The 11,783-nt window shown below is 37.0% G+C and overlaps 2 protein-coding genes and 1 pseudogene across 5 annotated transcripts; 2 read left to right on the top strand and 1 right to left on the bottom strand.

Annotated features, from left to right (window-relative positions):
• The first annotated feature begins 3,521 nt into the window (after nt 1–3,521).
• On the top strand, nt 3,522–4,839 carry LOC110655962 (mitogen-activated protein kinase kinase kinase 18-like). The gene has a single exon (XM_021812466.2). It carries the CDS (start codon nt 3,523–3,525, stop codon nt 4,837–4,839), a length of 1,317 nt encoding a protein of 438 aa, XP_021668158.2. The 5' UTR covers nt 3,522.
• Nucleotides 4,840–5,542: 703 nt separating this feature from the next.
• LOC110655996 (uncharacterized) lies at nt 5,543–8,556 on the bottom strand. 4 transcript variants are annotated; one of them, XR_009141486.1, is made up of 4 exons: nt 8,030–8,556; nt 6,538–7,083; nt 6,323–6,464; nt 5,543–6,218 (listed from the first exon to the last, which is right to left on the bottom strand). XR_009141486.1 is itself a non-coding variant. In XM_021812502.2 (2 exons), exons 1-2 carry the CDS (start codon nt 8,310–8,312, stop codon nt 6,710–6,712), a joined length of 657 nt encoding a protein of 218 aa, XP_021668194.2. In that variant the 5' UTR covers nt 8,313–8,556; the 3' UTR covers nt 6,517–6,709. The 4 variants fall into 4 exon arrangements, 1 of the variants encoding a protein (XP_021668194.2); XR_009141487.1 differs by having other exon boundaries at nt 5,543–6,212; XR_009141485.1 differs by having other exon boundaries at nt 5,543–6,464.
• A 2,262-nt stretch (nt 8,557–10,818) lies between these two features.
• LOC110655966 (probable leucine-rich repeat receptor-like protein kinase At1g68400) lies at nt 10,819–11,707 on the top strand (annotated as a pseudogene).
• The last annotated feature ends 76 nt before the right edge of the window (nt 11,708–11,783 follow it).

The following is an 11,783-nucleotide window of genomic DNA, read 5'->3' as shown; positions in this document are numbered from 1 at the left end:
TCTAGAAAGATTTAAAATAAATAAAAATTCAGCAGGAATTGTTTCCATACAAAAAGGGGACAAATTCAGTCTCAATCAATGTCCAAAGAATGATGTAGAACGTAAAAAAATGGAATCAATTCCTTATGCTTCAGTTGTGGGCAGTTTGATGTATGCTTAAACCTGTACAATTCTTTATATTGAAATTGATAACTAGAAAGCTGTAAAGAAAGTTTTATGGTACCTGCAGTGAACTAAAGATTTCATGCTTACTAACAGGATATCTAATCATTTAGAAGTGATTGGATATTCAGATTCAGATTTAGCTGGATGTGTTGACAATAAAAGTTTATTTTGGCTACTTGTTCTAATTAGTTGAAGGAATAGTATTATGAAAAAATGCCAAAAAATAGTATGTCATTATTTCATCCATTATGAAAAGCAAAATTTATGGTATGTTTTCAACTTATAATTCATGCATTATGGATGTGGAACTTTATCTCAGGACTTGGGGTAGTCGATACCATTAGCAAGCTGCTGAGAATTTATTATGATAATTCCGCAGCAGTATTTTCTCCAAGAACAACAAATATTCGAAGGGTGCCAAACATATGGAATTAAAGTATTTTACCATTAAGGAGAAAGTTCAGAAACAAAGGGCGTCTACTGAGCACATTAATATTGATCTCATGATTGCAGATCTATTGACTAAAGGCTTACAACCTAAGACATTTAAAGAACATGTGCTTAGAATGGGTCTTGGTTGTTAATTAATGATGTATTGACTTTGATACTCTGAGCTCATTGATGTATTTCTGATATACATTAAAGTATTTCTTATTTCTCATGATTGTGTACACATAATATTTTGAGTGAATGATAATAGGAAAAATCTTTTGAGACATTATTGTGGACCATGATGTGATAAACATATATCCATTATGTACCTACTATGGTAAGTTGCTAGTATTGTGGTATATGGAAGGACATATGTGATTAAATAATTTACAACCGCCACTTAGTAATTTGTTATAAGAAGGTAATTATGAAGTACATTATGGAAATGATTTGTTTATTTTATGCGTGCCTAATGTTTATGTTATTAAAGTATAGATCACTTAATTATTATGCCAAGTGGGAGAATGTAAGATTTTGTCCAGTAATTAATTTTACATATGGGCCAAAATCAATTCTTTTAATGTATTGATATTTATTTTAATTAATACAAATCCTAATTGTATAAGGATTACTCTAATTAAAGTAAATCATAATTCTAATTGTATAAGGATACTTGATGGACGTGTCAGATTAAGTATTTGATATATATACATATATATATAGTAGTCCTCTCTATACCCATATGGTCAGGCACATTCTTTTTCATAAAGTCAGAGATAATAGGGTCGTCAAGAGGGAGAAATCAATTTATTAAATCAAAGGGTCTCTCTCAATTATTACCGTGGCTCAATTAAACTTTGCATCAGGTACGCTTTCTAGATCTGTGAGAATTTATTTGTTCTAGATCCATTATTAGGGTGATGGTTGAATTTTACGTTTATAATTCATATTATGTTTATGATTGTTATGATATATTAAGATTTATTTTACAGACTAACGTGAATAAATAAGATTGTTTTTTGGGGAGGTAGATTCAGAGCACAAAGGAGAGGGAACTGTTTTTAATCTGCTAGTTGTTCGATGCTTGCATGCAGGTGGTGTCTGTGTCTTCAAATCTTTGGGAAATGTTGCGTCAAAATATAGTTCTGAAGAAAAGATCCCAAGAGTATAAGTGTTGGCAAACCGTCCTTGGAGTGTCGCTTTCCCCTTTGGTTAAAAAAGAAGGAGAAGCCTTAAGGTCTCTCTTCCTTTTTTGTTTTCTTTTCCCATGAGTCCTGCGTCTTCTGGTGCCATGGTCTTATGCTTCTTTCATTGGGTTGGAGCCTTGCTGGTTTGTTCGAAATCTTTAGGTTTACATTGAGTTTGGACCTCTTAGATCAGGCAAAATTGCCATACTTGGCTTTAGCGATGTGCCTTAAGGAAGCATTCTTCCCTCCTGTTGAGGGAGGTCCAACAACGAATTGGCATTTTTCTAGTGTGGCTTTCTTATGTGGCACTGCACTCTTCTACCGGGTCATTGGTTTTGGACCCTCCACCCGCCTCAGCTAGGATTTCTTTTAATGGGTTTTGTCCCGTGGATTGAGATTAGGTATTATACGCTCTATTTGTAAGGAGACCATGGGCCTATATTAGTTGTGAGATTCAAGCCTTCATTTTTGTTATTTGTATTTCTGGTTATGGATCTCCAATGTATTAGCTTTAAACTGTTTTTTTTATCAATTCATATTTTTAGAAAAAAAGAAAATTACCAATTCAAAGGATTGAGTTTGTTAATGATGTGTTAGGGTTGTTGCGATGGTGACATCCCAAATTCGAGGCAGGGTGTTAGTTTACTGTTTAATCCGAGGTCTGACATCTCACTCTCTGCTCTTTCAGCCTATGCCAAGGAGCTAGGATAAATCCCATGTGGGTCCTCAACCTTTTAGGCTTTTACCGAAAGCCAAAACATAGGAGATCAGACAAGCCGTAAATTAGAGATTGGCACACGAGAAAAGCAACTCAAAATGATTGTGTGACTTGAAAGGGACGCATCAAAGAGTGCACAAAGCAAACTGTCAAAGGACCTCCAAGCTGAGCTCAAAAGCCAGCAAAGACCTTAACCGACTGAGAAGATGAGACTGTAAAGAACGAAGGAAAGAAGGGTGGTTGTGAGAATGTGAGTTGGAAAGGGTAGTGAGCTTCCGTCTTGCCTTTTTTACAACTAATCCCAACCGTTATGTTGGATTCTTGGCTTTCTTGGAGTTAGTTGTTGCAACTTACAATGTTTTTGTTCCCCATGAATACTTCACCTACAAAGTTCAACTATTTTAATGGGTTTGGCGCTTTCCAATCAATGGCACTGAAAACTATGTTAAGCTCATTAATTAAAGTAATAAACAAAGGAATCCCTTGACAAACATCACTTGATCGATCCATGAATTGTTGAGGGCAGTCCCATTTGGGTATAGCTTAAGCTGTTACAGGTTCAACGAATCTCATCATTAGTGGAGATTTACTTGCATAAGTTTACATTATCTAACTGTAAAATAAGCATAAACCTAAGACTTCAATTCCAAGTCCTAACCCACAAACCTAAATAAACTTTGAAATATCCATTTTCAATCATTCCATACATTGTACTGTGTGTACCATAGACTTCATCAACACCGCACTCTATGCACATTCTCACGTGGCCGCATGTGGACAGTATAATTCACAGCTAAGCTAAGCCAATATTGGCATTAAAGCAAACGCTCCCAAGTCAGGCCAAAAGCTTTCAAGCCACCCTCCTTTCGCCACTTGGAACCCTCAGGCCTTGAGCGAGAAAGAAACGGCGGCCGCCCATTGGCCCAAGAATAAGCTTCCAAAAGCATTATTTCTTGCATTAACGTCAAAACATACCCTCCACAAGCACATAATTGTTTGCGCCTATATGTATATATATTTATGCCTGCCAATACCATAATAACAGAACTAAAATTGTCTCGTCCCTTCAAAATGGACTGGACTAGAGGCCGAACTATTGGCCGTGGCTCCACTTCCACAGTCTCAATCGCTGCGCTCGATCAGTCCGGTCAGGCTTTTGCTGTCAAGTCAGCTGAGCTCTCGCAATCAGAGTTCCTGCAGAGGGAGCAAAGAATTCTTTCTGCATTATCTTGCCCTCAAATTATAGCATACAAAGGATTTGACATCACAAGAGAAAATGGTAAGCTCTTATACAATATTTTCTTGGAATACGCACCTGGTGGTACTATTATGGATGCAATTCGCAAGCATGGAGGCTGGCTCGATGAGTCCTTCATCAGATCATATACTCGACAAATTCTTCTGGGCCTTCACCACCTTCATTCTAATGGGATACTACATCGTGATATTAAGTGTCACAATATATTGGTCACCAGTGATGGGGCAAAAATTGCTGACTTGGGTTGCGCTAAGCAGGTCGATGAGGTTGTGGCTACCAAGACTCCAATCGCCGGCACTCCTGTCTACATGGCACCTGAGGTGGTGAGAGGTGAACACCAGGGCTTCCCTGCTGACGTCTGGGCTCTTGGGTGTACTGTTGTTGAGATGGCTACAGGGAGAGCTCCATGGACCAATATTTCAGACCCTGTTTCTGCTCTTTACCAAATTGGGTTTTCAGGTGATGTGCCAGAAATTCCAGGCTTTATGTCTAAACAAGCCAAAGATTTTCTGAGCAAGTGCTTGAAGAGAGATCCGACAGAGAGGTGGTCCACTAGTGAACTACTTGAACATGATTTTATTACAGAGGAACCAAGCTCTGTTTTGAAGGATACTGACGTGGATACTCCAACAAGTGTATTAGAGAAAGGATTATGGGACTCGAGGGAAGATTTAGAAGCAACGTGGACTCGGAAATCGACCCATAAAAGCAGTTCCCATTCTCCGATAGAAAGAATCCAGCAATTGGCAGCCCAAGGCAGTGGTAAAGTGCATAACTGGGAATGGGATGACACTTGGTTCACCGTAAGAAGCAAAGATAGCGCCAAAGAAACGTTTCCTAGCTCCGAGAAGCGTGTTAGCGTGGAATATAATTCGATTAATACTATTCCTAATGAGCCCATAAGCATTGGTGGGATAATCACATTTAACATTGGCAATAGTATGAGCTTTAGCGATTGTACTAACCATAAAATATTATCAATGTCTTGCCGTTGTACACAAGATTATTTATGTGGTAGTTGTAATCTTGAAAAGGAAATTGCATTCTCTGACACTGCTTCTACATTGCAATTCCTCTAGTATTTCTCATGGTAAAAAACACTGGGCTTGTCCCAGGATTTGGATCACCAGAACAGGCAGGCTTGGTGAAATGGGCCTGCGCAATCTCCATTCCAAAGTGGTTGTGGTTTCAACTAACTCTCAACAAAATCAAAATTAGACCATGCCACAAGCCCATCCCTGATCCAAAAGCTCCCTAATAAATAATAACTAATTATCAAACCTGTTACTCTATTACCTAATATGCCTAACTGATGCTCCACACCCAATTCATCTGAAATGATATTATTTTTATTATAGCACCTTTCTTTTTCATTTGGATGCTTAGGTCTCGCTCAAGTTTATCCCTGGAATCACAATTGTCTTAGCCCACCATGAAGTGTTGCTACCTCTCGTCTTCATTAATTCTTTATGGATTTTGTACTTTATTTTAATGCTTCATTACCAAGTAAATTAATAGAGGTTAAGTGTATGTGAAGGTTCACTAACTAATGCCTTTCCTAAGCCCATGAGGAAAACCAGAGTTCAGCTACACAGTATTAACTTTATAACGAGCACACAAATTTATGAAATATGCACAATAACATGAATATAATATAGAGAAAAAAAAAAAAAAAACACAACATCCTGTTATTCTTTTTTTTTTTTTTTTATTCGAAAGAAGAAACTTCATTAGCCTTATGTGGGTAGTAAGGAAATTACATTGCTGAACTAGATCATGAGATTGCATCTAAAAGAGATATCATACATGTAACATATTAAAGGCAATTCTATGAGCAGCCTTGTTACAAGACCCTTTAACATGAGAAAGGCTGATTGAAATAAAACGTTGACAACATATATATGGATATCATTATCAATTCCTTGGATAGCTAAATGGCATGAACCACCTTGAAGAGCTTGAATAACAATACTGGTGTCGCCTTCCGTAATAACTCGATGGAAGCCTTTTGACTGAGCCAAAAGAGTTGCCTGGCTCTCCATCCCATGGGGTTACTGCGATGATCCCTGAAAATTGCTGCTAAAGAACCTTTTTTGCTTTTAAAGCATTGTGTAGTTACATTCTTGCAAATCCAACCAGCCAAATATCGGTATTAGCGAACCTAGTGGTTGTAACAGCAGCAGCACAGAGAGGGCATAAAGGAGCAGTTTGCATACTCTCACTGGGGATGGTGCATTATTTGGTGCCCTTTGTTAGGCTTTGTAAAGTTTTGGGCTTACCACTAACATTCCTGGGTCCAGCGTCTGCTGAATATGCAAAAAAGGTTCTAAGATCATGCCAGCATTCGTATTGATGCTAGTGTTATCTGCACTCTCAGTTCTGGTTCTCCATGGCTTGATGCTACTCACTGTATTCAATACAGATGGGCTCTCCAAGAAAATGATCCCCTACACTGAAACTTTTTAACAATTCAAGGACTTAAGCTATGCAGAATAGTCGTCTAAAATCAGTCGTATTTTGAAACCATTTATCGAAAAAAGAAAAATAAAGAAAAGGACTAACCATTCCTGACCATTCTCTTTAAAAGTCATAAGAAGAGCAGGTCTTGAGTTGTCCTCACAATGCACCACATTTTCTCCGGACAATATTGACCCATTCTTCTTCGTTATGAAGCCTACTTGAATTGAACACAGAAAATAAAAACCTATTTTCGGACAATATTGACCCATTCTTCTTCGTTATGAAGCCTACTTGAATTGAACACAGAAAATAAAAACCTATTTTCTCTTTCCTTTTTCCTATTTTGCTTCTCTCTTTTTCTCCACTTACAATAATGCATAACTCAAACTTGAACCACAATAAAAAAAATCAAATTTAAAATTTTCCAGATGAATAGTATAAAAGTAAAATGGAATTTGAAAAATCTATTTGATGAAGGTGCTCAGTTCCTTAAGTATTCTTCTTGGTACTTGAATGAGATAATCTCAAGTCCAAAGATTGAAGTTGGTTCCGTAGGTTTTGGTTCTCCTCAAGTAAGCGATCATACTCCAGAAGGAATCCTTCAGATTGCTTCCTCAGAGCTGCTGCATTAGCTTCTGAAGCATGAACCTCTTTTGTTTTCACCTCCAGTTCTGATTCTAGTTGCTTAAGTTTTGCTAGTTCTGTGGTCATCTCTTTTTCCAGGACTTTGCTCTCCTCAACTTTTCCATCCTCAATAACTCGATTTTGTTTCTTCGCAGCATCCATGCTCTTCCGCCGTATACGGAGTTCTTGGATATAATGGTGCAGTCTGTCCATCGATAGTGCAAGGAAGAGAGAGGATCCTGCAGGTTGCAAAGTCCAGATTTATACAGGTCCAAAGGCCAATAAGATCAACAAAAAACGGTGAACTTTGAAAAGTTTAACCTTTATGCATCAAACTCTAACAACGTCCCAGGATAGACAGGAACAAGAAGTACAACAGATTAGGGAAAAACAAAAACTCTTCACTAGCAGAGATATGATGCATTGTCATTGCCCAGAAAATTGTTATCAAGAATGAGAAAGAGAGAGAGCAACAAAAATATTACAAGCATTTTAACAAATGTAACAGTCATAGTGTCATACTCGAATGAATACAAACAGTAGCAAAGTTCACAAATAACAGGGGAAAGAAAACTTAAAACTGCAAATAAAGAAAGATGCAACCAGGTGATTGATACTCTTCCAATCACAATTGAAGAGGTCCTACGTCCTTGGTGTGATTTGAGAGATCACAACCTTCAGGCTCTGTCAACCACAATTATGCAATTTAAATTACTATTTCATCCAAACACTAAGAGCTTGACAGATGTCCGATGTCAAATTTTTGTGATCTTCCAAGATAATGGAATATAGATGGCAGTAAACAAAAAACTTCTCCTTTTTGAATTTTTTAAAAAATTTACCTAACTTAGAATACACATAAAACTAATTTCACTTGAGGGAGAAAATAGATCTATAACATGCTCAATCACATATGAAATATACAGCTGAAACCAGAATATGCTCAATTATACATGATAAATGAATTGCTCAAAACCAATAATCATATCATGGATGGAACAGTGATATCATCAGTGATCAATCTGAGAAGTTAATAAATCAAGATATTTGACACCCAATTCAATCACATTTTGTATTCCAAACACAGCAAAGCCAATGACTTTCCAATCCGAACTCTTCACACAGTAAGCCCAAAAAACTCACAAACTTCATGAAACATAAACAAAGCATAAAACTAGTAATTACCCATGAGAGTGGCCTCAAGAAGGTGCTTGGCCATGAGAACCTGGTCCGTTGGATTGACAGCACCCTCATCGATCCAACGCTTCTGTATCTTCATTATGCTGTACACACTTGACATCAACACCACAAAAACCGTTCCTGCCACCGTCTTTACCACGATTGGGCCGTGACCTCGCTTGACCCGATCCAGACTCATCAACACTAACTTTCTTAACGGGGTCTTGAACACAAGCACCATTATCAATGCCATCTCAGAGAATATCAGTGTAAACAGTAGCTGAATCATTTCTTTGTCCTTTTTTGTACTCCGTACGAGAGAGATGGAGAGCTAAGATTTCAAAGTAAACGATTTTGGAGGATATGAGCTAACATGGGGTTACAGCAATAGAAGTGGAGAGCAGAGAAAATTGAAGAGATCAAAGAAATGAAGAGAAGGAGAAGAGGATTTTCAATAAAATGATCAAATGAAAGAGAGGGCTTCCTTTTCTCGTCACTCGTGTGATGACTCTGCTTTGAAAGTTTTTGTTTATTTCTAAAAGAGCCCTTTCCTTTTTATTTTTTTGGTTTATTTGCAATCAAGGGCTTCTACTTTTCATATTTACTGAATCTAGCAGCCTCCGGAGGAAACTGGAAAAAGTAGCCCCCCTCTCATATTGACTTCTTTCTTAATTTAATTATATCATTAATTAATTTAAATTATAGTTTATAAACTGTGGTAAATTTAGGATAATAATTGTGGAATACTCTGCAATGGAGTCCAACTCTGGCTGATAAGAAAAGGAAACTCTCATCCTTATTGATTGAATTAACACTGTTGAGTATCGAAATCAAATTTTAATATCAACCAAATAAAAAAAAAAATATGGGACAAAAGGGAATAGTGGTTCTCAACCACAGGATATGGATAGCAGCAGTCACCAATTGTAGATCTGAACCCGCAGGATTAATTACAAAAACAAAATATCTGTTCTTTTGGTTGGTTCTGCTGGCCATAATGCTGATGAAGGCAGATGAACTAACGAGGCAACAGTGCCCATTTTGGAAAGATTTTCTTCTAGTCCTAGCTGCATTATCACTATGATATTACTGGTAGGTGATTATCCAGATCCTTCATTAGCGGCCAATAGAAAGCTAAAAAGCTAATCATCTTTTGCCTGCATGTTACTTCCATATTTTATAAAGAAATATGGAAAAAAAATGCAGAATATCTTTCAATTTTAGGTGGGCAAATAATTAAGGCTGGTGGGGGTAATATTAGAAAATACTTAATCTCAATTCAAAATTAATATTATGGGAATTGAGAGAGTTGTGGATATTTATCATGATTAGATGTAGCAGATGTGGCATTTATAACACGACTCAAATAAGTTTTACCAGCAAATATTTGGACAATTTTTCTTGTTGCTTTTACGGAGCTTTCTTCTTATAGGCCCACAAACCTAATAAACATAATTTATCATAGAACTTCCACTAAAGGCCAAACAATAAAGGGCCTAAAACCCAAATATCATGGAGTCCTAGGACTAATTAGGACTAAACGGATTAACCCGAAATCAACACCATCGATAGCCAACAAGGACAAAGCATTCTACTAACAACCAGCTAAAGGGGAAATGAATCAACCTAAGGGAAGCTGCAAAAAGGAGAGAATGAAGTGCAGAGGGGAAACACTAAATTGGAGTCAAATTCCCTGTCCAGAAGTAGCAAGCTCCCGAAGCCAAAACAAAAGCAGAACATGTAGGGGAGAGCATTCAGTCGGTTCGGTTTCGAACTGAACTGAATACCAAAAATTGAAAAATCGAATCGCTTAAAAATATAAACCGAATCGAATCAATCATCTAAGAAGAACCGAACTGAACCAAACCGAAAAATATCGGTTCGATTCTGTTTGGTTCCGTTGCATTAAACCAAAAATATTAGAATTTTTATTTTTTTGGGCTGGGTTATGCATCTTGGGCCTTGAGGCTTATACATCTTGCGCTGAAAAATTATTTGGGCCATTTTACTATTCGATTTAATCGGTTTTATTGGTTTTAATCAATAAAAAACCGAACCGAACTGAAAATCGAATATATTCAAATTTTCAAACCAAACCGAACCGGTAAAACTAAAAAATCGAACCGATTGAACTGAAATGACTCGATTTAGTTCGGTTTTTCGGTTCACACCGAAAACTGCACAACCCTAAGAATATGTGAGTCATATAGCAAAGCACAAGATAAACCAAATTAAAAGGGTTAGGACTAGTGCTGAATGAACTGGAAAGTAGCATGATAGAGACATGAGCATCTCATTCTTCTATAACTCCGAATGAATCAAATTAAGTGGTTGTAGCCTGATATTAACTTGTTAGTAACTATACAGTTAATTAAATCCTATCCTATATATTATTTACGGTTATAAAATATATTTTTATTTGTTAACCCTTTGTATTAATAAAAAATAATTAAGAGGATTCTTGGTGAGGAAGATTTTATGGATTGGATTTCACATGTTGGGTATTCCATTAATCATTTTATTTTTTATTTATTATGTAAAAAAAAAGATATATTTAAAATTGAGAAACAACTGAAGCTCAAATGCAATATAGAGTAGTAATTCAGGCTGCTGGCCCCTTATTTGAAATTGTCGTTTGAGTCTTTCTTGGCTTATTAATTTTTGGTCAAGTCCTCTCAGGCAAGCACATCCACAATATTACAAAAAATCTCCTAGTAAGTTCAGTCAATCAACAACCAAAAAATAAAACTCACCCTATAAAAATGATACCAGATTATACTGCTATGCCACAGAATTCAGTTTATATAGCTAAAGATGGATCAAATTCCTTCCAGGGTGCTCCTCATTTTCATCTTTCTATTTATCTTTCCCATGTCAAATTCAGTAGAAGAAAATGTGAAGCAGGCGCTAGTGCAGTTCATGGCCAAACTTTCACCAGGAAATGGCCAAAATAACCAGAACTGGGGCTGGAACTTGACTTCAGATCCCTGCAACGCTGAATGGGTGGGTGTGTCGCAAACCATTAAGAAGATAGTTCGTGATGAGTACAATTTCACTGGAACTCTTGATGCTTCTTCTTTATGCATGGTGAAGTCTCTTTCAGTCTTGAGCCTCATATCAAACAACATTATTGGCATTATACCAGAAGAGATTGGAAATTGCACAAGCCTAACTCGCTTGTATATAAGAAAGAACAAATTTGGGGGTGTCATTCCTGACACTCTTTCACAATTAAGTAACTTGAAAAGGCTCGATATATCAAACAATCACTTCTCTGGTGTGATTTCTACCGTGTCTAGAATTTCAGGCCTGGTATCCTTCCTTGTTCAGGACAATCAGCTTGCTGGGGAAATACCAGAATTTGATTTCGACAATCTTCAGCAATTCAATGTCTCTAACAACAATTTCATCGGTCAAATTCCTGATGTCTGAGGTAGGTTTGATGCAGACAGCTTTTCTGGTAATCCTGCACTATGCGGAAAACCATTACTAAACGCATGCCCACCTTCAGCTGCACCCCATTTGCAGAACCATGAAAAAAAAAATCTTAGTTGTTCTAAACGCACTGCCTTCGCCATTTTGTTAATTAGCCGGTTCACTTGCTCTGGAATAATGTACTTGCAGCCATTGCAGGGAGAGGTTTTCTTTCATTTTAGAAGATTAAGAGCCCTTTTATCTAAATAGACTAGCTAAATTATTGATATTGTGAATATGAACAATACATAATAGTGCTTAGTGCAGAATTACAGTGAGTAATTAC

Source organism: Hevea brasiliensis, chromosome 11, assembly GCF_030052815.1.
Source record: "Hevea brasiliensis isolate MT/VB/25A 57/8 chromosome 11, ASM3005281v1, whole genome shotgun sequence".
NCBI classification, from domain to species: domain Eukaryota; kingdom Viridiplantae; phylum Streptophyta; class Magnoliopsida; order Malpighiales; family Euphorbiaceae; genus Hevea; species Hevea brasiliensis.
The sequence above is the reverse complement of the archived record's forward strand: the minus strand, read 5'-3'. Positions and strand labels throughout refer to the sequence as shown.